At 43.3% G+C, this 27,220-nt stretch overlaps 1 protein-coding gene across 1 annotated transcript in view; it reads left to right on the plus strand.

The window, feature by feature from the left end:
• The window catches only part of ITPR2 (inositol 1,4,5-trisphosphate receptor type 2), a 243,595-nt gene that overhangs the window by 126,970 nt on the left and 89,405 nt on the right, over positions 1-27,220 (plus strand). Inside the window, exons 35-37 of the mRNA XM_059473401.1 lie at positions 735-925; positions 2,180-2,322; positions 3,884-3,992. Of these exons, the coding sequence (XP_059329384.1) occupies positions 735-925; positions 2,180-2,322; positions 3,884-3,992 (443 nt within the window). The remainder of the gene's footprint in view (positions 1-734; positions 926-2,179; positions 2,323-3,883; positions 3,993-27,220) is intronic.

Genomic DNA, 27,220 nt, shown 5'->3' on the forward strand with positions numbered 1-27,220 from the left:
ATTGTTATTTCCTGCCTCTAAAGTCTAAAAAGAAGAAAATAATTGCAATTTTTAGCTATTGATTAATTTTTTTTTAACTATCAGTTAGACTATCAGGTGTTTATTAACAACTGGATACATTGCAGTGGCATCCAGACACCATCTAGGAAACCAGGCTTTAGCAGTGTAGGAAACCCAGAGAGAAGGAGACAGTCTTTTTCAAATTTAATTTGTATGCACTTGGTTCCTCAAGGTCTTCACAAGAGGAATATACAGTAAAGCAACAGAGAGTACTTGGGATAAATTGGATAAATGTGCCTATGTCTGCTAGAAAGAAAAATTTTAGAATTTGCTTCTGAATAGAGTAAAACTAACTGCTGAAATAACACATACTCCTTTTGTTACTCTTATTAATATGTCTTTTTTTCAAGTTCGGATTTTTTTTTCAAGTTAGTTGAAAAATTATTCTGTTTAAAAAATATATCTGTGTCTGTGAAAATACATACTGGAAATGATTCTCATCTCATTTAAAATAGTAAAACTTGCTTTCTTTAACTAGATTATGGCTGATTTCTACTACTTAGGATGCTTATTTTAAAGGGTTCTTATTTTTAGGATCCTTATTTTTAAAACCTGTTGAAGTGATATCACCCTGCCCCTTAACTTCGAGACCAGGCTGTTGCATGCCATGATCTCTGTAAGATTTCCAAGTTTTTCCCACTGTAAATGTCTTGTGTTTTTCCTTCCTATGAAAGCAAAGAACCGTGGGATTGCGATTCCAGTGGATTTGGACAGCCAGGTGAACACCTTGTTCATGAAGAGTCACTCCAACATGGTGCAGAGGGCAGCCATGGGCTGGAGGATGTCGGCCCGCACTGGACCTCGCTTCAAGGAAGCTCTTGGTGGGCCTGCCTGGGATTACAGGAACATCATAGAGAAACTGCAGGTACAGAAATAGCACATGGCTTGGGCAGCAGTGGCACTGCAGGTATCTCATGTGTGCCAGGTGTGGAAAACACCAGAGACAGGCCCAGTGCATTTTTAGTGCTGGATGAGAGGAGCCACTGCACTTCTGTGTGGGGATGGCTGAAAAGGCTCAGCTCTTCAAGATCAGAATTTGGCTCCTGCAGAAGTCAGAGAGGGGTAGGAGATATCACAGAATGAGCTGGGCTGGAAGGGTCCTATGAGGATCATTGAGTCCAACCCCTGGCCTTGCACAGGACAATACCCAAAAATCCCACCCTGAGCTTGAGAGCATTGTCCAAACACTCCTGGAGCTCTGGCAGCCTTGGGGCTGTGACCATCCCTGGGGAGCCTGTTCAGTGCCCCAGCACCCTCTGGGGGAAGAACCTTTCCCTGATATCCACCCTGATCCTCCCCTGACACAGCTCCAGCCATTCCTGGGTCCTGTCCCTGGTCACACAGAACAGAGAGCAGGGCCTGCCCCTCCTCTTCTTCTCCTGAGGAAGCTGCAGAGCTGCTGTGAGCTCTGACCTCAGCCTGCTCTTCTCCAGCTGAACAGACCAGTGCCCTCAGCTGCTCCCTGTGTGGCTTCCCCTCCAGGCCCTTCACCAACTCCATGTCCCTCCTTTGGACACTTACATTGTGGTGCCCAAAACTGTGTACAATATTCAAGTTGTGTTCTCCTTGAAGTGCTCCACAGAGCAGCATCTCCTTTCTGCCTTTTTATGGCCACGTGTCCTGTCCTGGCTGCAGAGGTGATACTGGAGGCTTTAGGTCATGTTTGTGTCACTGGAGATTGCCATGAGATGGAGATCACCTTGTGCATGTAGAGCCTAAACACCAGCAGGGGTTTATGACCTGAGAAAACAGCAGGACCCAGACAAATGGAGGTGCCCTAATCACCAAGGACACAAAACCTGAGGTGACACATTAACTGTGTGTGGTGAGCAATTGTTTTTCCAGCACACCATCATCCTAACTGTTGCCGCAGGTTTTGTGAGCACTACTGCAAAGGAGAAATTTGAAAGAGAGTAACAATGGGCACCTTGTCCCTCTTGCCCTGCATGAGGAGTGGTGTGAAGAAAGGCCTGAGGTGGCTTTGCAGCCACCTGGGCTTCCCAGGGCTCTTGCAGCTGGGCATCCCACTGGGCCAAGTGGTGAATCACAGTGAACTGTGCGACTCCACAGCACGTTGCTGTAGTTCTCCTGCAGTTATGGATGTTCTGTGTCCCCCCAGGACGTGGTGTCCTCTTTGGAGCAGCAGTTCACACCCATGATGCAAGCTGAGTTCTCAGTGCTGGTTGATGTGCTGCACAGCCCAGAGCTCCTGTTCCCCGAGGGCAGCGATGCCAGAATAAGATGTGGCGCCTTCATGTCCAAGTAAGTGGCCTGCAGAGGGGCCTGGTTGCTTCTTTGGGAAAGATGGCAGGGTTTTAACTTTTTCAACAGCATTTATCTCTGGTTTTCAGCAGAGACTTAAGCATGCAGGTGACCAAGTTGACTGTTGAAATCTTAAAGTGAGGTCCTTTGATCCATATTTTGTATTTCTCAACAGTTTTGTTGTCTGGAGAGGACAGAGTGAGAGGGGTTGCTTGCCTTACCTGCTAGAAATGGGATTTTAGTAGCTTGTTAAAATTGTGGTAGGCTCAGCCTACTTCTGTTTTCTCAATGGGCTACTTTGCTATTACATTTCAACAAATCTACAACAGAAATTTAAGATTTTCCATAGCAGAATTTTCAAGAATTCATAATGAAGCAGTAGGTTGCTCAAGGCTCGTGGGTTTTTTGTTAGATTTTTTTTGGTACAGCAAATTGATATTTTTATTTTAAACTGCCAACAGCTCTTTGAAAATACATTTCACTGAGACCCCTATCTGGTCTTGAATTATTAGATGTTTTATTTGCAGTCTGTGCATTGGAATAGAGTCTTGCAAATTTTTTATTAGTCCTCAAGTGAGATGCCCTCCCCGCCCTTGAGAAACTATAATTTAAACAGAGATAACTTGGGGGAAATGAATGCATTTGGCAGCTCTCCTGATTCCTTGGGTATTTGCATATTCTGCAGAAGTAGCATTATAACAATATGTTTTATATGTTTGGAAAAATTCAAAAAATAAAAATTAAATGTTGAGATTATCCCATCCCATGTCCTCTGTCCAAACTCCTGTTTGAAGCCAGCAAAAAAAAAAAAAAAAAAAAACCCAAAACCTGTCCAAGGCCTTCAGATTTCCTCCCTTCCTATTTTCACAATCATTTCTCCAGCAATGTGTGAACCAGTGCAAGGACCTATGCACAGATCTGTTCTGCACAAAGACAGAAAGGCTGCTTCTGGTATTGGCTTCAGCTGACTGAAATCCAAACTCCTGTCACAGTCATAGCTGGAGACAGAAATGGACCTTGTTTTCTGGCTTGTCAAGTGGTTGTGTGAATGTAAACAACAATGATGTTTCATCCAAATGTCTGTATTTCTCAACATTTCCATGTAAGGTTTTTTGGAAATCCTTTTGGCTGAATACCATTTGCTAATTATATCATAAATATATTGTAACCATCATAGAAGTTGGAAGGTGTGAAGGTTGTAGCTTTTAAAGTTTGCAAGATGCATGGTTAACACTGGTTACCTTTAAATAATGGTTAAAATAAGTTACCTTTAAATAAGGAAAGGATGAAATAGCAAGTCTGAATCTTAAACTGTAAACCCTCAAAAAAAGTGGATGTAGAATTCTGTCTTCTATATGGGCAGTAAGATATGCAAATTGACACCAAAATCTCCCAACACCTTGAAAGTCCCATTTCCTTTTTAATTATGATTTCTCTTGACCACTTTTATTTCCTTTCCTTGAGGAAAAATATAGTGATGGGCAATTTTTGCATAAAGAAATTGCAGCATGGCTTAGCAACAATGTGTAATGCTCTTTAAGTTTTAATATTTTACTTTCAGGTTGATTAATCACACAAAGAAGCTAATGGAGAAAGAAGAAAAGCTCTGCATTAAAATCCTCCAAACTTTACGAGAAATGCTTGACAAGAAAACCAACTTTGCAGAAGAGGTACTGCTTCCACTTTTTAATATTAAATATAGAACTAACAGAATGGTATTAATAACAGAATCTGACATGGTTTCAGATTTGTGCATGTTTTAGAGCTAACCTGGTGTCTTAGGAACAGTGTGGTAAGGGAGCAAGTTGGTTTGGAACAAAAGAAATCTCTGCCTTACACAGTTCTGTGTGAGGGACTTGATAAGAGTCAAGGCAAGCAAGATGAAATGAATTAGCAGTGGCAATGTATAATTATTATAGATTGGATATTCTCTATTTGTGGAGATTAGTCTTAATTTGTCACCCCCGAATTTACCATAAAATCAATGGAAATATAGGGATTTTTAATTGCAATTGTACAGCTTTTCCCTGCTGCCTGTGGTGCCAGACTTTTGTACTCCACATGCTTTTTAATGCTCCCAAATGTGTGAAAGGAAATCTGCAATGTTTAAGCAGAGCTGCCAGTTTTGGGAAGAAGTGACATAGTCTGTACTCTGTAAGTGTCTAATTATTTCTTGCATTCCTCTCTCCCCTCATTGCCCTGTTTTCTCTTGCAAAACCAAGTCTTTCAAATGCCTCTTTCATTTTGCCTGTTCCTTTGGCTATCAGTAGGCAGATTCAGATGTAGATGTCAGCTGTCTCTGTTCTTTCTGAGCCTGATCCCAGTGTCTTTTGTGTAATTTCCTCTTATCCATATTTCTGGGTATTCCCCAAACCCTTTCAGCATTACTCACTCTTAAATATGAATCATGGAGTTATCATCTAATTTCTCAGTGCTGACATCAGACCTGCCCTGTGCAAAAATAACCAGTGTAAGCAGAGGAAACCAACCCCATCTTCACCTCCTCCTCAAAGAAAACTGTGGTTAGGCCTGGGCAGACAAATTCTTTTTTAATGTCATGAAGAGAATTGCACAGGGGAATTTTTTTTATTTTTTATTATTATTCAAATTATGAATGATAACATTGTAATGATTATTATTCAATCATGAAAATTATTATTATTATTGATTATTATTCATATTTATTCTAATAGCATTCTGGGTGCATAACACCACTGCATCACATGGGAAAAAGAATTTGTTTTTGTAACTGACCTTTGCCAAACCTCCTTAAAAGAACTACATAGACCCACCATAAGTTAACCTCATCTCAGGACTACAGGGGAGGAAAAAAGGCAACACTTTTAATGTAGGACTTGAAACAAGCAAGAAGATTTGCTTGTTTTAGTTGCTCTTTCTACCTTGCTTTGGCTGCTGATAAAGGGAGACAGAGTTAAGGGAGGGAATTCCCATCAGAGGCAATGTGCTCCATAGGTCTGTAAGGGCTCTGCTTTTCAAGAGTGGGTAAAGAAGGTGCATTCCCAAATCCCTCATGTGATCTCCACCATCTTGGGGGTGTGTGGTGGGTGGAAAAGCTCTTTCTGAACAGAATTTCTCCCCCGTGCCTCCTCTGGAGTCCCATTGGTTTTACACTGAGGAATGTGATGAATCAGTGCAAACAAATATGTGAATAAACAAGCTTGGATATGCTTTGCAAGTGCTTCTCTGGCTTGCTACTCTTATGAGTCATTGTTCAATGCCGTGGACTTCAGAACAGTAAAAATAGCACAATGAATGGCCTCGTGTGCGTGTTTCCCATCTTTTTTTTGGGGCTGTGATCTCACTGCCTGCAAAGTTATTCAACTATGGCATGCAGATATTAAAAAAAATAAAAATAGTAGTAAATACATAATGGTCATATCCAGAACAAAGCTACAGGGGGATGTGGGACATTTTGACAGGAAGCCTGAGTTTGCAAATCACCCATCAAATTGCATTTTCTGTGATAAACCTGACAGAAATGGTCAACCTCCAGTTTCTGCAGACTTTCCAACAGTGAGAAAGAAGGATGAAATAATGAAATAATATTTGCTCCTTTCTATTTGCATTAATTCCCACCACTGAGCACCTTCTACTGTCTTTGTCCTTGATTTGACCACTGGAAGGTAGCCTATGTCATTTGCTGAAGAAACAGGAGGCAAAATAGGAGTAGGGGCTTATTTCACTGATTTTATACCTATTCCTGCATCCACTATATCAACTCTATTGTTGCACCTCCCCTTGGTGGTGAGTTTCAGGTCTCTGGTGCTCTCCTGGCTCCACATCCCTGGATTTCCTGGCAGTCAGCCTCTGAGGCAGCACTCACTTGTGCCTTGTCTTGCTGAGCACTACAGCATCTAATTGTGCTGAGAATCAAAGTTTAATTTCAGAAGTTTGATTTAAGGTATATAAATGAGACATAAAACCTCCTGGCCATTGATTGGCTTTCATAAGTAATTGTGGGTGATTATTGCAATCTCCTGGGAGTTCTGCATTGAGTCCTAGCCCTGTTTGTATTGATTAGGTCACCAACTGGAGTGAAACCTGATCTACAGCCCCTCTCTTCCAGAACAGCATTAAAACACTTGGGGAAAGCAGGGTGTAGGGAGCTCACATTGCCTCTGTTCAGAGAGAGCTACTGCACTATCTAAATGTATTTATCTAAAGCTTGCTTCAGACTGACTATTTGAGAAGAAAAGCGGGAGGGGCAGAAAGGACTGTGCTTGCACTAGATGTGCCCCATCTATATTTGGGTTTAGAATCACTGGCAGTTTTTATACCCATTTTGCAAAACCAGAAGGATCTTGGACTGGGATTTTTTAATTTTTTAGGCATATCTTTTTGTGTTTCACCGTAGTGCTTGATATCAGTTTAATTTCTGTGTGAATGTTGCCTCTGGACCTATTTATACACCTCAGTTTGAATCTGAGTAACATTTCCAAAAGCACCTGAGACGTGTAGACTGATGTGTGCTCACTTTGCAAATGACTGGAGTAGTTTAAAAGCTTAGCATTACTTTGCTGCCCTGCTTAAAGTGTCTGTCCATACAACAGAGCTGCTGGGCCAGGAAGGGTGGTGCAGCATCTTCAGAGAGGGTTCAGAAGCTTAAATTAAATTGTTGAACTCTTGATCTAATGGTGCTCATGTGGACTTCTTGGCTGACTCTAGCTGCTGGCATGACAATGCCTTGGGTAGGGACAACCTGCTGATCTCCCAGCTGTTCATAAATCAGGTCAGCACCTCTGGGGGAAGAATATCCTCCCTGTTACCATTTTGTAACAGGTGTATATTACACCTCATCAGATGTGCTGGTGGATGGGAGGGTGTTACAGAATGAATGTGGCAGAATCCAGGCCTGTGTGTCCCTCCCTAAGGCAGCTCCTTTGAGAACACTGCTGTAAATGAATGGAACCCTTCAGGAAGGGGTGCCTGTGCTGCAGAGCTCACACTTTATACTCTTCCTTCCTCTTCTAGGTGTTGAACTTCAGTATAAATAATTGAAAACTGCATTTTTAAGTGTCAGTAGAACAAAGACTCTGTAAGCTGCTTAATTGTCAGAAATAAGCAGTTGAGCTTTTTGCCTTTTTTGGAAAAAAACTCATGAAAATGTTGGGTTTTCTCTTAGACATTTGTACTAGATCATGATTTAAAATCATAGAAGTAGCTCTGTGGCCTTTTGTTTTGCAGGGTTAATGTTTCTGCATTCAACTTTAGATATGAAATTTAAGCTGTCCTCTCCCCTTTGTTTGCAGGAATACCACCAAATATACATGAGAAAGAAAATTTGGTGGAAATAAAAATGTATTTTATTCCTGTAAGATGTGGTCCCAGATATGGCCTCTGCTGGCTCTGCTCATTTTGTGCCAGAAGAACTGAATCTTTTCATGTGGAGCTGTTGACAAAACTCCAGTGAGTTTGTCAAAAGCAGTCGTGCCAGTTTATTATTGTATTGATCTACCAGGCAAGCTGAAGCCAGTGGGAGCTGCAGGTCTTTTTCTGCTGGGGTAAATGGCCTCAATGGGTTTGAGAAGCCAGGAGATTTTGGGAGCCACTACAGTGTCCCAGCATTGCAGCTCATTGAATCACAGACATTCTCAACTTAAACTGCATTCTATTCTATAGCCTCATCTTTTCAAGATGATTTGACTTATTTGCATTTGCAAATTAGGCAGCCTTCAGATAAACAGCATTTGTAGGTGAAAAAAAAAAAAGAGGAGGAAAAAGAGAATAATTTTGAAAATCTGTTGCTTGCTGAATGTATCATACCTCAAAAGAATGCTTCTTTTAAATGGGAGAGTGGGATCCAAATTCCTTTATTTGTGTTACTACTCATATTTTGGGTTAGTGGCACTGCAGGCATTTTGAAGAATTACATTTAATTTTTCCCTGTTTCTGCTGTCAGTTTTATTTGTGCTGATGTATAAAAATACCTGTGCACTGGCCTGTTTTTCCCTGTTGTCAACAGGGAAAACTCAGTGTGCCTGCAAGGTGAGAGGGGGTCAGAAACACCACAGGAGAACATGCATGCTCAGTGCTATTTGTACTGAATTTTTTAAGAAATCACTTATCTATTTTAGCTGATAAAGGACACTTTTGCAGGGTCCTGCATTAAAAACTCACTCCTTAGTAAACCAGCTCACAGGGAGGGACTGGAGGTGCAGGGAGGAAGAATGTTAGGTTATCTCCAGCAGTGCCAGCCTGGTTGTGGACCAGCATTTCTTGTATGGTCAAAAACCTGCTGTTGTGGCTTTGTCATGGGAGTTAAATGATGAGTGAAAACTCAAACACAAGTGGGACAAACCCCTCAGTTTTGGAGATGCTTTGTGTGAAGGTGGTGATCAGCTGCAGAACCAGAGCCTCCAGGAATTCACTGCAGCACAGCATTCAAGCTTTGCTCTCACCCTGAATCATCTAAGCCAGTAATTGCAGTGGCAGGAGCAGCAGAGCTTTCAGATATGCAAGACTAAACACTGGACGTGGTCAGAACCTGAAAGTGTGGTAATTTCTCATTAGACCCACTCACTGACATTTTACAAAAGAGAGAAAAATCTACAGAAAAACAAATGAGCACAGTTTCACTTTTCCCCCTCCAGGCTTCAAGCTGAGATAATTAAGCAGAGGGACACCAGGAGGCATGTGATGGTGATGGTGTTGTTTGTTCTAGCCAGGTGCTGTAAGCCACAGCGCTCAGAGCCTCGGGCCATCACTGTTGTGTTGTTATTGCTGCACATTTCTGGGGCTGTGACAGGCAGCATCAACCAGAATATTCTGAATTAGCATCTTTGGGGTACCCCTTTTCCCTCCTGTGATGTGCATTGCTCTGTGCTGAAAGGACAATGCTGCTGGACAGCCCCCAGATATTCTGCTGGATTTTTGATCACGTCCATTTGTTACCGATGCAAAACCTGGGAGAACTGGGTATATGAAATGTGTGACTTATTTTTAAGGGGATTTTTTTTTCTGAAAGTAACAGGCCCTGGAGATTTGCTCCAGCTTTGGACTGTCACCTGCTCGTGTCACCTTGAGAAGCCTGTTGAGAGCCACTGTGCTTGGGCCAGTTGTGAGGCACCTACAGGGGTCTGTGCCTGGGTGGTTTCAGGCAGAATGCATTGCCCTTGTTGAGCTGGACAAGAACTTGAAACTCAAATTCGTGTATCAAGGACAGGTAATTCAGAAGGCAGCCCTCCTGACACCCTACAAAGTGCAGGTCCTGATCTAGTGAAAGGCAGGAGCAGTTTAATCTGCTGCAGGGGCAGTGAGCACAGGCCTAACTACACTGCAGTCATGATTTTGCCCTCTCTTTAATATGCATAATTGTTAACTCACCATGATGCAAATAAAGGATCTCCAGAGACCTAAAGGTACTTCTGTCCCAGGTGATAGTTCAGTGAGCAGTGGTGTCCACTACTCTCTGGTACTTACTCTTTTTTGTTTCAAACCTTGGTTATTTTTCCTTTGTTTGTTTGTTTGTTCTTCAAGTCACAAACAAATCTAATGGCAGGATGCCCAGGCTGTAAAGACACATGGTTGTTAACACATTTCATCCAAAAGATTGTAGTCTCTCAGCAGCTCATATTTATCAAATTTTAAGATTATGGTATGTTGTTACCCAATTTTCTTTGAGAAATATTAAGCCCCAAATCCTGATTGATAAATTATTTTAGAAATTAAATCATCTGCCCTTCTCACATACATCATCTCTCCTCTAAAGGAGCATCTGATGCTGTAAAATATTTTTTGTAGCTACTGATTAAAACAGCATCAACCAAACCAATAAAACTGGAGTAGCTCGTTCCTTACTCTGAACTTCAAATGACCAATTTCTGCTCTGGAATTTGCCCTTTACACAGTGTATGGGACATAGGGGGTTTGCCCTTCTTATTTCACATTAACACCTTCCTATGGATGTGCTCTTAAGAAGAGCAAACCAGCATGAAAATCTTAACTGCCTGCAAACTGTCTGACATCCTTCTCTATTGACATTGCTATTCATTAAAAACAAATAAAAAAGAATGCAAGAGAAGAGAGCTGTTTGATAAATGAAACTGTTAGAGCTCTGAGGATGATTCATCTCACCTTACTCAGGTACAATATTCATGGAACTGATCAGGATCCTTTTTGTAAACAACAGCAACTAGATTTTCTAGTTGTTTGGAATACAGGTGAAATGAATTTCACTAAAGACTTCAGTACATCTGGAAGTTAAATTCCATGCTCACTGTAGCTCTTTGAATCAAATTCTACATCATGAAGATATCAGAATCAAGGTTTTCTCCCTGATTTGTTTTATTTCTATATTTAAAATTATGAATAAAGCAGATTTTTAGGAATTTAGTGGAAGGTTCTAGCAGATCTTAGATTGGCAAGGACTAGGTAAATGACCAAAGATATGTTGTAAGTTAATATGTAAAATGAGTCAACAGTTTTATCATATGGTTCATGTCTCCAGGTGTGTGGAGTTTTGTGTGAGGATAGATTCATAAATGTAAATATTTATTTTAGGTTATTTATTGCTATTCCTTCTCTTTCTCTTTTACCTCCATAATGGAGTTATAGTAATAGGACAAATATTAGAATGTTAATTTGGTGTCTCAGCATATTGTTTTGGTTTTAATGGAGTAGATGGTCTTGTTTAGAATGATATGTGCTAATGCTCTCAGTGTTACTTAACAGGAATAAAAACATAATTCCTATGACCACCCTAATTTTAGTGATTGGTGGTTGTTCTAAGTGCCCAGTTGACATCCCAAGGAGCCTTTGTGCTTATTTGAGAGCAGGAGCAATTGACATGGGTGCAGCAGGGCTTTCCATACCCTGGGAGCAGCTACACTGAGGTGGGAAGGAAGCACAGAGGAACATGTGAGAGAAACATCAGCAGGCACCCTGATGTTTGGGATGGTTGCAAGGTTTTTTGGGAGACAGGAGAATAAGACTGCATAGACCTTTTCCCTGACTGTGATTCTGGAAGATGTTTCTCCCCACACGCTTCCCATTCCCTTCTCAGAATTAATTCCTCTGTGGAAAGGCCACATTTATGAGCAGTTTCAGTCCCACTGCCAGGTAATGGTTATAATTCTTGCTGGGAAGCACAGAGAGTGCTGCAGTATCGCAGAGACCACAGTGTGGCAACTGTGGACTTTTCAGAAACATCTCCTGTCTGTGGCAGCAGGGCAGCTGCTGCTGCTGCACGGCTCAATTCCCACAGCAGGCAAATGTCTGCAGTAGTCCTGGAGGGGGCAAGGGAAAATGTCTCCTTTGGTTCTGAATTCCTTGGAAGGGGAAAAGGGTTCTTTTGTTCTCTGGGTGGTTTGGGTTTTTTTGGTTTTGGGGGCGGGGGTTTTTTGTTTGTTTTTGGGTTTTTGTTTGTTTGTTTGTTTTTGTTTTGGGGGGGTTTTGGGGGGAGATTTTTGTCGTTGTTGTTGTTGTTTTTCTGTTGCTGTTGATGTTGTTGTTGTTGTCTATCACAAATTTGCTGCTGCTTTATTTAATATGTTTGAGCAACAACCCTGTTTGTACTTTGCAGTCGCACCAGAGATAGCAGTGAGCAGAATTCAATGCCTTGTATTAAGGATGGCCAATGAATATTTATGATAGACCTAGGGAGCCAGTAATAAAAATGAAATCGGCATGATGCCACTAGATCCAAATCTTTGATCTCTGTTTTAAGAGAAAATACAATAAAGCAGGGGATAATGGACTCATTATAATGGAATGGTTAGTTATGGTTACTTAGGGCAGCGTGAATAGGTGGCATTACATAAACTGCTCTAGTCCAAGATTTACGATCCAGAAATGTGTTTCAGGCACTGAGTTTCTACAGAAAACATCAGTCTAGGATATTGTTCTGGTTTAGTCGGTCCAAGCACAAAGAATTAAAGATACATCCCTTTCAGATCCAGGATGGGGCATGCTCTTGCCTTACTAGGGGCAGCAAAAGCCCTAAGACCCAGCAAGGCCCTTCTCCTCAACCTCTTTTTGTGCTTCTGCTCCTCATCCATCACCCTGTGAGCAGGCAGAGGGAGGGCTGGGCATTGCACAGGGGTGGAAATTAGATTCCACTCCCTGCCCAGGCTGTCTTAGCAGATCCCAGCTGTGAGGGGACACTTGGGGTCGCCAGGAGGGAGGGGACAGCTGCCGCTTTGGCATCCCCAGGAGCACGCAGGGGTGGTGGCTGGAGATGTGTGCCACAGCTGGGTGCACCCACCTCCACCAGGAGCAGGGAGAGTCTCCTGCAGAGTGCTGAGACAGCTCCTGGGAAGCCTAATGAAGGAGCTGCTATTTGACAGGGATGGGGAGCAGGAGCAAGTGAGCTATTTTTCTTTTTAATGGTTGCAATTACTTGCTTAACACCCCTGCCACACCAAGCAAGACACAGAGGAGGGCTGATTCCAGGCTGTGGATGAAAGCTGATCCCAAGGTCTCTGTCTAGCCAGGCAGGAGGAGGAAATGGAAACTCACTGTTTTCTGATTCGTTTCAAACTGATGTAATTTCTAAGGGACTTCATCACTAATGACATCTGGCTAGGGATTAGTCTGTAATGTGGCCCATCTCCCCCTTTTCAAGAAAAAGAAAATATATGCTATATTGAACTTTGGAAAACAGCTATTAAGCAACCACAGTAACTGCTTCTGATAGGCTTCCTTTTTTTTTTTTTGGTCTGATGAGGATTTTACCCAGCATGTTTGGCCTTGGAGGAGTGCCTGGATGGTATTGCCAGCTGGAATTGTCAGAGCTGCTTTGTCTTCTGTCCCAGGAAAACAGAAGCCTGGCGGGCAGTCACTCTCGCTCTTATTTCATATCCCTGCTTAGTCAGAGTTGCCAGCCCCAAGCACTGAAAACCCTGAGTCAGGCCACAAACAAATCACGAGATTTGGCTTGAAAATCATGAGATTTTTTAATTACAAATAGTTTATTTGGGATTTCTCTGAGTCTTCAGAGTGTCTGTTCTTCCAATTCTACTGTACAAATCCCAGAGTTTGAAGTATGCTTTGCTGAATTATGCATGTGTTTATTTACTGAAATAAAGCCAGGTTCATTTATGGTTACCTGACCTCTGCAGTTTGTGGGGAAAAGAGCAGAATACTCAGAGCTCACATTAGGGGATGGTTTCTACTGCCAGGGGTGCCAGCAAGGGGCAGTGCTGGCCCTCAGCTGGGGCACAGGGAAATGTGCTCATCAGGGTGGGGCTGGTGTTGGTAACTCCAGGTACAGAGCTGTCACTGGGGGCTGGGAACAGGGCCTTGTCACTCTGAAAACTCCTTCTGGCAGACTTGTCCAAAACATTTTGTCTCCATTTACTAAGCAGTTACACCAGCAAAGTCTCCTTATATTCCTTTTTCCTGCAAGCTTTTTACCCTTCCCCCTGACTTATTTTTTACTACTTTTCTCCTTTCATGCAAAAAACTTGATTTTTTGACTCCTTAGCTGTCTACAGTAGCATTTGTGTCCTATTAGCCCTCCATCCAGTAGGGCTGGTAATTTAGGTAACCTTAACTCTCAGGTCTTTCAGCTTTAAGACTCCTTACTGCTTCCAGAGGAACAACAAGCTTCCCTTGAACCAGGTGTTTTCTCAGCTGTGACCAGTTAGAGGTTCCCAGCTCTAAAGTTCCTCTCAGGCTGCTCTACTGGGTGCAGTTCAGCATTTTAAGAAACCAAACTCGTCTAAATATACAAATATTTGACTGTGGCTCTCTAAAAATGAAAACCTTTGCATTTAAACAAATGCTGGAAGCCCTGCACATCGTTGGGAAGTTCTGCTTTTACAGGTTTTTCGAAGGGGCTAAAAAATGTTCCTGGAGAACAGACTGTGCAGCCTGAGTATTCTTAATTTTGCAAGGAGACCCACATTAACTAGGTTGCTTTTGTGAGGCAGAGGATGTTAGCAGTGGTAATTCACTGCTAGCAATAAAGTGTGGGCTGGTCAGTAAATTCACCCAGGATGGCACAGAGGATTGTTCTGGTTTTATGTCACATTCTTTATTAAATTTGCCCTGGTTGTTGCTGGCACTTTGTTGTAGTCATGATAATTCTCACAATAAAACCAACCATAAGGGCTTAGAAGGGGCTGTTTGAAAAATGGAAGCTGAACCATTTCTTCTTTTCCTTCATATTTAAGTATTCTCACAGCAAATAACGTCATGCATGGGAAGACCTCAGATTTTATTGTTTGAGTTTGGATTTTTGTTCTGTGTGGGGACATGTTTTCATGAAGAAAAAAAACCCAAACCACCCAAACCATCAGTCAGAGCAGCAAGTTTAGGAGATTACTTGGGGCTGGGGTGTGCTTATACAGAAATGAGTAATTTGTACTGCAGAAGTCTGGGCAAAGTGGTACCTCTTTGTGTGCCCGTGCAGGGCATCAGGTGAGAGCAGTGTGTGGGCGCAGGGCTGGGGGGTGGCAGTGAGCTGGCTCCTCCTGGAGTCCCAGCTGATGCTCAGCCAGGCTGCTGAGGAGGGTTTGCTGTCCCCAGTGCGGTCTGCAGGGAGCCACTTGACTTAGATGAAGCTGTTTATATAAAGATATTATTTCCATACATGCAATACTGAAAGAGCTTGTTTTAACTCAGTAGCAAATTCTAGCACACTGGGTACTCTAAATGCAGGTTTTTACTTCCCTTTTTAAAGGAAAAAAAAAAAAAAAGTTAAAAAAAACCCAAGAAGTCAACTATTTTATATATACTTTAATTCATCATGTATTTAAGCTATTTTTTTAAACTATAAACAAATTGAAACTAAAGAAACAATTCCTTTGTCTCTTTAAACTATCTCTTTATCTCTTTCCTATTTTTTCACATGCTTTTTCCTTTTTCTTTATTTTTCCCCCTGATTTTTAGCTGAAGAAAGACTTTATTTGGGAGCAGGAAAGGAAATGTTGCTGGAATAATGTTTTCTTTTGATCTGCCCCACAATTTATGGCTTCTGTGTCTTAAGTTCAGTTCTTTGATCACTATCTGTCTGTTTTGCTGCTCAGCCCTATGCAGTGCGATGTTACCACTGAGCCAGCTGGGGCTCTGCCCCCTGCAAGAGCCATGAGGTAGTAAAATCAGAGTAAATTAAAAGAGTTCTCTCAAGCCTCTTCTGCAGGATTCTCAACTCTTCATTTCACAGCTGAAAAGTGGCTGCTCTCTTGCCCCTGCCACTGCCGTGCCCGTCCAGCTCCATCCTCCAGCAGGGGCCTCCAGAGCCACGGGAGGTGGCACAGCAGCACCAGGCAGCTGCAGCCCTGCACAAAGGGGCTCTTTCACACACGTTCCTGCTAGGAGAGCACATGTGCAGCTAAAACAAGTTCCACTGCCCATCTGACTTGAGCAACAGCCACCCTGGGAAAGCTGTCTTTTTTTTTTGGGTTTTTTTTTTTTTTTCCTTCCCTGAGATTGGACAACAGATATATTGCCCTAATGCTTGTTTCTGACTCGGTGAGCGCTGTGCTTAGGCCCAGAGCTTTGGTAATTCTAGATTATTTTGTGCTGAGGAGGGTTGCTGAAGGACAAGGGAGGGGAACTGAGGTTCCACCTGCCAGACTGCTCAGGCACAGCTCTGCCTCTTGCCCTGAGCTTGCTGCACACACAGGGCGCTGCCACCAGCACAGCTCTGCCTCTTGCCCTGAGCTTGCTGCACACACAGGGAGCTGCCACCACCCCGAGCACGTGTCAGTGCAGCACAGGGCACTTTTAAAGTAGCACAAGCTCACTCCCGTTTTGGGCTCCTCTCCAGGGGACTGAGTGACTCACCTTGAGAGAAGGTCTCTCTGAAAGTGGAAGCAGGACTTTGTGTATGACAGTGCAGAACCTCGCAGGTTGGCAGGGCGCCCGTCTTCTCCTCCTAAATCAAGGAGTGTGCTCCTGGGCTTTGTGAATGAAAGATTTGTTGGGGGGAAAAATGGGATGAAGTCTTAAAAAAAATTAATTTATTAAGCTTGGCTTACTGTGTAAAGTCTTGTTCTGAAGTTGGCTTCTATTGGAAAAAACCATGCTTTTAGAAATTTGCTGCAATGTTGGCATACACGAAAGGAGCCACTTCTTGAGTTGTACAGACTCCAGAGACTCTTCCTGCTGTGTTGGCCAACTTGATTTGCAGTGCCTGTTCTCCTGAAGGTGGATTTCTGGGTCAAGGTGGCTCCAAAAATCTGCAACCCAAGGGGGTGATCCAACAAAAGACAAAGCTTCTACGGAGCACCCTCCCTACAGACGTGCCTGTGGCACACAGGCACTGCTGCCCAGGGTGGCTGGGATGGCTACCAGCTTCTGAGATGGATGCTGGTTAGGAGATCTGGGACACGTGTTAACCTCACACTCCTGTGATCCATGGCTGTCATACCTGTGGAAATGTTTATATCCATCACACCGTGGGGATGCAACCCTGCAGACGGTGACACTGGGAGGGACCCCCTTACCTGGAGGGCATGTGGATTTGGCACGGGGAGGAGCACGTTTTATCCCCAGCAGGCACTACATACCCATTCTCAAATACCACCTGCCTTGTTTGCAGAAAAGCCCTGCGGATGACACTGGAGGCATTTCAAAGCCCACCTGGACGCGCTCCTTTGTCACCAAGGCAGGGGGGTTGGACTGGCCGAGCTCCAGAGGTCCCTTACACCCTAACAATCCTGGGATTGTGTGGGCGATCAGCGTGGTGGTGACAGGAGAGGGGTGCCCAGCCCTGTGCCCAGGTGCCAGGAGGCTGATTTGGGTGGGAGCCGCGGCAGCAGGAGGGGGCAGAGCTGTGCCCGGGGGCGCCCAGCGGGGCGGGCGCTGTGCCGGGGGACGCGGGCGAGTGCAAGGCGCCGGCTCCCACCTTTCTTCCCAAGCGGCCCCCGCGCTGTAATCGCCTTTGCCGGGCAGCATTTAATGAGCTGTTTGTGCATGTGACCGCGGCGCATGTGAGCGGGGCCGCCGGGGGAGGCGCGGGCGCTGTTATGTAATGGGCGCAGTGTCGGCTCCGTGCGGCGGCCCCGGGCCCCGGGGAGCGCGGCCCCGCCGGCGGGAGCGGCTCCCGAGCTGCCCGGGGGCTGCGCGGGCACGGGGCGCGCGTCCCCGCCCGCCGGCCCGCCTTATGTAACGCGGCGGGAGCGCCGGGGGACGAGCGGGGCCCCCGCTCCTTCCCCTCGGCCACAAGAGCACGGAACGCGGGTTTATTTATTAACCTGCTCCTCTCCCGCTTTCTGCCGCCTGGAGAAGGGGTTCCGCAGGCAGCAGAGGATCCTGCATCCCCAAACCTGCCTCCCCGGTTTGGGGATGCGGAATTTGGCAGAGGATGCTGGATTGCAGGCACTGAGGTTTGGGCGTGCAGGTGGCCTGCGAGGAGTTCCCATAAATTATTCTGTGTGTGACTCCCCGGTGGCATTGCAGGAGGGTGCGTGTGAAGCTGCAGATGTTGTTGCCATCAGCCCCTCACCTTTTATCTAGGTCTCTGAAAAAAAAAAAAAAAAAAAAAAAAAACCAAAACCAAAAAACAAGGTTCTGTCGGAAAACAAACAAACAAACAAACAAACAAAAAACCAAAAAACAACCATGAAATTTGGAGCGTTTCTGGGGCAGCTTTAAATTTCAGTAACAATTTTTATTGATAACCAGCTGAGGAGCAAATTGACATAACAGATCTGACGGATAGAAAAGCGCTTCCCCCATCCCCACCCTGCAGCATTCACCATTTCTCTAAAGTACGATTTGAAATCCCATCCTTCCTCCTCCAATGGAAGCTAATGTTCATTGTCTTGCCCTTGAAAAGAACAATAGTGCTGCCCAGGAGCTGTGAAGAAACCAAACCCTCTGAAATGTTGAGCTGTATGAAATCTCCCCTACTTTCTAAGGGCCGGAATATACTGTTTACAGGCAGTCTGATTGCATGGCAGTCAAAACATTTTCCTCTTAAACATTTCCCCTGCCACCCCTACAGTAAGAAAATAGCTGTTTATAAAGCTGTGCTTGCAACAAAATCCAGTGCTGTTTCATAAGATCAGGTGTACTGGTTGTGCATCTGGGGAATATTCAACAAATAATACCACTTTATATGATACAGATTCCATTATCTTGTATTTATTGTATTTCCAAGAGGAAGTTATTGTTGGAGTTGTTTTTGTATTAATAAGCATCACAAAAGGGTATTTTGTTTTGGTGGATTTAAGGTTTTTGTCTTCCCTTCTGTTGCTTTTCCTCTATTCTTTCACTTCACCTCTCTATATATAGCAGACTCATGTTTAAATATACATTGTTATGATAGTTACATAACTCTGTCTTGCAAGTGCTGAAAAATGATCCCTGGCTTTATCTTCTATTTTTTAAAATTAACAGGTTTTGTGTATAATCTAGCACAGTCAAAAGACAGAGGGAGGCATGCTGCTACTACATAAGGATAGTTTCCCACAAATCAAAACAAAAATAATAGAAATTAAACCCCAACAAATATCATATGCCGTGCTTTTGCTAGCCAGTGAGTCTTAAAACCAAAGAGTATAAATGTGTTTGCTAACGAGTGGATACTGAGTTGATTTAATGAGTTGGTGATGCAGTTGGTGACTGCTCATTATCATCAGAGAATTTCACTTGCTGCAGCAACTCAGAAAATAAATGAGTACAGTTCAGACTGGACTGTGTTGTGAGCAAAATGAGAACTTCTCCTCTCTGCAGCTTTAGCAGTCTCTGGTTCTTCTGCTTCGTATTGGTCATCCTGGGCTGTGGTTCAGGTCCTTTAACCATCTTTCCAAGGATGGTATGGAAGTGGTGCCAGACCCTGCCTCTCATGAGCAGAGGGAGTGCCCAGACAGATAAACAGATTCAGAGGTCTTGACAGCTGGAGATTAACAACAGGCCTTCTCTCAGAATAAAGGGCCATTCTTCTCCCAGGGGGTGGAGAGGGAATATTAGGACTCTGGTTATCATCTAACAGACATTACAGGAGATAAAGGAGCTCCAAAGGTGTGGAAAGCTCTGACTGCAGCTTGAGCAGGTCAGGTTGCTTATGAGCAAAAGCATGCCAGGAGTTCTGCTGCACTCTGCCAGTGCTGAAAGTGTTTGACTGGTTGAATGGAATCACCTTATTCAGGTACCATTTATGGGAAGAAAACAGCAAAACTCTTCCCATTCTGTAGCCTACATTTTATGGGGCTTCATTCCTTAAATACCAATGTGCCCTCAGAGCTGTGGGTTACTAGATACTGCAGAAGCACAGCACATAAATAATGACATTTGTTTTATTTTGGAGTTGTTAGGAAATCAGTGTCCCCATAGGGTATAAATACAGTAGAAGAGGGTTTGTGTGTTTGTGCTTCAAGACAAAAGTTCTTTATTCTTAAAATATACAGTTGCAGAGAAAACTGTATATTCAAAAAAAACTGATTATTTTTCCTTCCTTGGTGCAGAATTTTAGAATCTGGTTCTGATTGCTTGGGCTTTGCTGTTATTGCCTGATTTTTACATGGTGCTTAAACTCAGAGATGTATGCAGTGAAACTTTAAAACTCTGTTGAGTTTTGGAAATGTTCACCTGTTTAAAAAAAAAAAGAAAGAAAGCCAGCCTACAGAGAGTTTTAAAAATAGCCCAAGTCCTCCTGGAATTCAATTACAGATGCCTACCAGCTGCTTCCCCTGCCCAGGACCTGCATTTCTAGTTCCTCTGTTCCTCTGGATGTTCCTTGCAGGGGAACAGCCCGTGTGACATGACTGATGAACAGAGAGATTGCAGAGAGAGGTGCTGGGCTATGGCCCCCTGCCATCCCTCCCTGCCACCTGCTGCTCGGGCTGTCCTTTCATAGTCACGACCGGAGCTGTGCGATTGTTGTACAATGTGGATGCCGGCTGTGCGGCCACTGCTGCGACTGGCACTTTATTCTCATGCTATGTGCAATGACTTTTTCAAAAGCTTTTTATTTAGCCCCTGTAGCACTGTGTCTTACTAAAAAAAAAAAAACAAAAACCACCCATTATAAGAATCCTGTCTTCTTGGATCTGTATTCTGTCTGAGTTCACAGGCACACATTATGTCCCCCATTCGAAGTGGAGACCCTGAGCTAAACTGCAGGCTTCATTTCCCCTGGAAATATATGCAGATTGTAATAGATTTGCCCATAAGTGCCCATGCTGGATTCTGCCATAATATGGACCTTGCCCTTAAGAAATTGTTTCCAAACTTGTGGTGTAGGATCAAAATAAAAAATAATAATTAAAAAAAAAAGGCAAAACACAAAAACTCTGCTCACTTATTAAATTACATGGACTGTCTTTTGTTGAGTATCATCTTTTTTTTGGTCTGGTTGCAGATGATTCAGCTGTCCAGTTGCAGGAGAACATTTTCCAGCAATGTAGTTTGGATGTAATCCTCTTTCTGGTATTGTCCTGTTTTCCCCCCATAGGCTTTGTGTGTGTGCCCATCTGTGTGTGGCAGTGACAGGAGCTTTCTACCCAGTCTGGCTGCCTGCAGGATCTCACTGGTTCTGTGCTGCCTTGCTCTCTTGGGTATGGTTTGACTCTTTGATTGGGAAGAATATGGTTTGAGGGTTTGTGGCAGAAATTCATTTAGTAATTCATAGGGGAGAGAAGTGGGGGAGGAGAGGAGAGGGAAGGGAAATAATTCTTTGGTACAGAACAACAATCCTCCAAGGACATAGTTACAGTATTTCTTGTTAAAGTACAACGTGTTTGTTTTCTAATCCTGTAGAAAATGCAGCGATGCTGTGGCTTAGGCTGTTGCCTGCTTAGCACACAGCTCTGCTGCAGATACAGCTGTTCTGAGCTGAGCAGTCCCTGCTTGGTGTCTGGTCCCACTGATTTCACGAGACAAATCTTATTCACAGGTCTTCACATAATATGACATGGCTGCCTGAGAGCTGGAGACATGAACACCTTGTTTGATTTGATATTTCTCAGTGATTTTTAATTTTGGTGCAGAGATCCCAGCAGAACTGATTTTAATTAAGGACCTGATCCATAGCTCTTAGATTTAATGATGGGATGTACCTGCTTACAGCGTGCCGTGCTGCCCTGCCTTGGGGATCTCTAGGCTACCTCCAAATTAACCCATTTAATAAATTAGTTTCACAAGCAGAATTTTACAGCTTCCCTTTCTGGTGCTGTCTTGTTTTGTTTCCTGAGGTTCCTCTCCATAGTGATGCATGGATGCACCCACAGCCTCTTATGAGCTGAGGTCAGATTTGGTGTTAAAATCAAGCAGTTCTTTGCTGTTTGATATGTAGATTTATTTTTTTCATCCTAAGATTTTAAGTTAGGATAAAGGTCAATGCTTCCAACTTCTATCTTTAAAGGAGGCTGATACCTGTGTGATATAAGCGATGAAGCTGATGCCTGAGAAGCAGAAGTGCACACAGCAAGTCACTGGAGCTGACAGATTTCAAAGGGGTGTAGCTGGTTGTGTAAGCCACTAGCTTGGATGGTTTGATGTAATGCTGTTTCCAGACACTGTGGGGATGACATGTGCCAGTGCTGGGTGTTGCCAGACAGTAACCACAGCAATTCACCCTCAACATAATTACCACCTACAGCAAGGCTAGCAGCTTTTAAATGAGGAGGAGTGGGATTCTTTATCTAGGAAAACACCAAGGACTTTATATCTTTCTGTAAATCCACTTAATTTCTTCATTAGAAAGGCAAGGAATAGTGACAAACCTCAGCCAACACTGTGCATAATGAAGTATTTGTTTAAATACTCCCTTTGATATTAAACTGTAGCACAGCAGAATCCAGAAAAATCAGGTGGCTTTTCTTGCAGCTCATGCAGCATTAGCAGTGGTTTTGGATATGGAGCACAGCACTGTTACATGGGAGGCTTTAATGTGCATTTTGAGCCCTTACTTTCCCTCTCTCTGGATACTAAAATTAATAATATTGTAAGTATAGCTCTAGCCACTTACAGGCCTCTTTTGGATGGTTGATTGCTTAAAATATGCAGCAACATTGTTAGAGGGGAAAATGCCAAGTTAAAAATTTGTATTTAATTCCTTACTTCCTTTTCTTGCCTACTTTACTAATTCATCTCATTAGTAGATTAAGAAACAAGTTGTCTTGCAACTGCAGAGGTTGTTTTTGTGTAGATGTGGGGGGATTGAATCCTTCATGGAGTGCAGACATGCAAAAAAAGATGCTTGGGATTTGGTTGTTTTGCTGTGCTGGTAGGAGTAACAGATCAGGGGAATGTAAGGCGTCTTCCTTGGCACCTGATCCAAATCCCATTAAAGCCAGTAAAAAGATTTCTAATGTTATTAGAGCCATGATGGGATCACTCCAGCTGCACTTTCCTTACACCCTTGCTGCTAGCATTGCCTGCTCAGACTTCCCAGTGGGATCAGTGATAACAAGCAGGAACTTTTGCACCCTTGCTCTCTGGGAAATTGGTGTTTACTGGTTTAAAGGTTTCCCAGTCATTGCACCTGCTCCTGGCCATTGCAAAACTCGTGTAGCTGTAGTAGAAATGCTGATGGGGAGAGCTGCAGGGGGACCTGAGCTCCCACAGTGCTCTCAAACTAAGCCAAGTGAGCCCTTGGTGCTCTTATTTAAAATCTGCCTACCTGGTTTGCAGATAGAATCAATTAGTTTGCCATTTATGTGATCTGCATTATTCCTTCTTGTAACTGTGGGCACAAAGCCTGACATTGAAAACGTGGTCTCTTGTGGCACAGGTCTAGGGTTTCAGTCATTTGGATGAGCCCCTTTTGATTTGTGCCATGAAGGCTGAAAAATGGTTCTGTGCTGGCAACAACTCAGGGTGCCTTCAGTGCAAAATTAATTCCAGTGTAGGGGAATGCACCCACTGCCAAAAAATATTTGACAGAGCATGAAAGAAGTTCCAGTTTGCTCTGCTAGGTATGTCTGCAAAATGCTGGAGGGGTACCTGCTGTTTGCTTATGAAACATTGCAGGTATGCACAGGTGTGCTCAGCTGAGTCTCAGGAGCTGAATATCCCTCTCTGCATCAGCTCCAACTTCTTGGTTGCTCCTCAGCCTGTAACTTGCAGCTCTCCCAGCACAGTGTTCTGCTGTCCTGCCTCATGGAAGGGTTTGGCCGTCACAGTTTTGCAATAAATGCATCTATTATCTTGTTGTTGAAGCATCCTAATTAATGTCTAAGAGCTGGCTCTTGAGCACTGCTTTTGAGCCATGTGAGCTCCTGGCTGTGGAATACTTGAAATGATCATAAATCTCCTTGAGATGGATTTTTCATCCCCTGAAACATAACCCCAGCCCCACTTGCACCTGAACTTCTTTTGTGTGTAATTTAATACCAGCAGCAGGAGAAAGCATCTCAAGTGATTTCCTGTGAACCTTTGCTCGAGGTGAAGGAGGAGACAGATGCATTCACTGCCTGAAAAATGGTTGGCTGTTGGATCAATAGATCAGATAGTTTGGTGTGAGGGACTGAATCTCTTTTGAATCTATTAGAATGGTATGAAGCAGATTTTCTTTTCTCATTGAGGCTGTCTGTGTGACAGGTGCAGTGGTAGTTAGGCCAAGAGATGGGCTTGCATTTGTAAAGCTAAAAAATCTCTGGCCTCTCTCAAGGCTGAGGGCATTCAGTAGGCACACCGCTCACTGCCCAGCAGGCACAGTCAGCATCTCCCCACAAAGACCCCATGCTCTTGGAAGGATGGGGAATAATAGATCTCATGTGAAAGCTCTGTCCTTCAATGCAATCAGTGTGGGTGATACCATAAACCCTGTGGTAGTACTTACGTAGTAACTTGTGCTGTTAAAGGGAAAATTTAAAATAATTGTGGGGTTTTTGACTCTTGACTGCATTTCCCTCTGCCTGTGCTGTGTTGGCTCAAGTTTGGAGTCCTAATTTAGGTAAAACTTTAGGCAGGAGGAGAATATTCTGAGGCACACTGCTTACTTGCAGGTAGTGCACGCTCCCATTATCATCAGTGCTATGCAAAGACCACAGCATCTTTCTGAAGCAGACTGTAAATTAGGGCCTGCAAGATCTGGCCATGGCCCCTCAATTCTACTTTTGTCTTTTGCCTTAGGATAGAAGATTTATATTTGCGTGTCACAAAGCAGATCATAATGGTTATCTCAGAGCTCATTGTTATTTTGCAGTGTTTTTATGAGGCTGGCAGCCTAATGCTGCAAAGTTGTTTGTAATGTTAAGCTTCTACACCTAAAGCAGTGAGGTATCCATGGTAACTGTCTTGCCTGTACACAGTCCCTGGGCAGCCTTTTCACACAGGTCAGAGCACGCACATTCCCAGAAACTGACTCAATTTAGTCTGCCTTAAACATCAGGTAATTTAAAAAAGGCACTGTCTCTAATTTTTTTTTTTCTTTTTTGGTAATAGAATTTGGTTTTAATTAGCCATTTGAGCATTCTGCTAGTGAAAACAAAATAAAACACCTTTGCCACTGTAAATATGTCTCTTGCTCAGATCTATTCAAATTAAACCTGAGTCTTGTGCTAAAAATGTTAAGGGCTTTGCAGCAAGCAAATTCCAAATTAAAGTTTCTACTTAACACTGCAGAACATCCTGCTGTGAGGTTTGCCATAGCATTTTTTTATCTAGGTCTTCTGTCAGTACTTGGTATACTCAGTTTTCTTTGACTTCTCTCATAGTTGAGTCCAAGATTAGACTCCAAAAATTATCCTACTTCCTTCCCCATCTCCTTGTTGATTTGCAGAATACATGTTCATCAAGATAAGTTTCTGTTCTTGTCTATAATGATTTTTTGCAGTAGTCTGAGGTACTTATCTGCATATACCAAAGCCTGAGGAAAATTCTCTGCAGAACCAGCTGCCATGCTTGGAACTTTTTCATCTGCCAGCTTGCTCCCATCTTAAAGTTTTCCTGTCTAATTTTTTTGGACATCATTTTGCTTCATCTTGGTTTGTTCTGTCAGTTCCAATGCTTTTGCTAAAATGAATCATCAGGTGTGTTTCTGCTGGGAGTTTGGCTTGGTGACTCAAGTGTGGAGGAGAAGGAAAAGGCTCAACTTTTAAGCAGATGCTTTCTTCCCAAGTGCTCACTTGCCCTTTCCCAGTGTCCTCCAGAGCTGCTTTGTTAAACAAGAGGCAGGATTGCCAGAGTAACTGAGGGGCAAAAGCTACAAATCAAGTGTCACATGGATTATAATGTGTCCTTGGAACAGCCAGGGGATAAGGAGGAAAAAGGCAAATTCGGAGGGGACAAGGAGGAAGAAAAAAGATGGAAGACAGCAAAGAAGGAGAGACAAAATCCAGATCCTCTCCTGGTCTCCTGCATCATCCCTTCTGCACTATATAAATCTGTCAGGCTTTTGGCTGAGTCTCAGCAGCTCACGGTGCCACAGTTAGAATGCTAATGCTTGCTTCTACTTATGAGGAGTTTTAGGCCAGAGAGGGACATTAAGTATGTAGGTGGAGGCATCGAGTGACACTCAGTCCTTTGCAGTAAAAAAAGCCATTTCATCATCAAGTGGACCCACAGGGAGACAGAAAGGCACTAATATGTATAGGAAACCAATTTATGAAACAAAGCCTTTGCAAAGTGGTAACTAATTAAAGGAACTAAATAATGGTGACGTTCTGGTCAGTGTTATTTAGGGCTAAATGAGGGATCTGGTGTTCATAGGCTGTCATCAGAGCTGAGAAGGCTGATGCTGTGGCTGTCTCTGCCATGCAGAGACATTCTTTGGTGCCTTTGGACTTTGTTAGTACAAACCAGAAGAGTTTTCTGTGGGAGTGAGAAGGAGAATTTGGAGTCACCTGGCTGAGCAAGTGAGTGTGTGTCCCCAGCTCCACACCAGCAGCATGTCTCCCTGGGGAAGGGAGCCTGGAGCTTCTCTCCAAAAAACTGCCTTCTGTTCAAAAGCTGAAGTGTTTATACCATTGTTTTTTGTATAAACCAGTAGTATTTTGTTAAGAATATTTATCAGATAGACAAAATGCAGATCATCTTCACGTTAGGATCTTGGTAATGTGTTTTCTTGCTATGGGAGTTCTCTGTTTAGCCTGTTGGAGTCAGGGTTCCAGCTGATATTTTGGATCGCTGTCGTGCTTTCCATGTCTCCTCATCACAGATTTCATAAAAACTCTTTTCCTCTTGAACTTACATTGGGTTGCACTGGATTTTGGATCCAATACAAACAGACTTGGTACACTTCATGTTCTCTTTTAAACACATGTGGATTGCTAAAGAGGGTCAAACCAGAGGATTAAGAGTGTTTCTTGCTGTGTGGCCATCACCAGATGCTTCAGAAGGTCTAAGAACCCCCACTGCAGGCAGACTTCAAGTTTTCTATTCTTCCTGAAATCTTGGGATAATCCTTAACAGTAAGATCATAAATCTGTGGGCCCTAAAGCAAGAGATTTTGTCTTCTTTCCCATAGTTGTTTTTTTAACATTGCTATTGTAACTGGTTTAACTTGTCTATAGAAATGCCCAAATCCTTTTCTGAGTCTTGCTGAATTCTTGGCCTTGGTGACTTCCCATGGCCATCTAATTATGTGTGGGCTAACAATTCCTTCTTTATCACTTTTTCATTGATCCTCTTCACATTTCACTGGGGGATACTTTTTGAGTGGGAGAAGAGACAGGAATTCCCAACCTCCAATCTCCACCCCATAGAAGCTTTGCTGTGCTTTTGCCGTGTTTTTTCTGAGGTCAGCAATCTCAATCTGTAATACCCGAGTTTTTCCACAACTTTGTGTGCTCCCAGCACTTCTCTGACCCTTCTAGGAAATGACAACCTGTTGAAAACACAGCTCTTAGATGAAACTGTGTCGCTGATCCAACTTAGAGCACTAATTTTTTCTGTATTATTTCTCACCCTACTCCATGTTTTCACAAGATGTTTTGCTGCATTCAGAGCAGAGGATTTTACCAATAATCAGAATAGCCTAAGCAGCCAGTTTTGTAGCCTCTAAAACTGTTGCTGGGGTTTTTTTTGTGTTCATTAAAAGCAC

The sequence above is a fragment of the Ammospiza nelsoni genome, chromosome 5, assembly GCF_027579445.1.
Source record: "Ammospiza nelsoni isolate bAmmNel1 chromosome 5, bAmmNel1.pri, whole genome shotgun sequence".
In the NCBI taxonomy this organism is placed as follows: Eukaryota; Metazoa; Chordata; class Aves; order Passeriformes; family Passerellidae; genus Ammospiza; species Ammospiza nelsoni.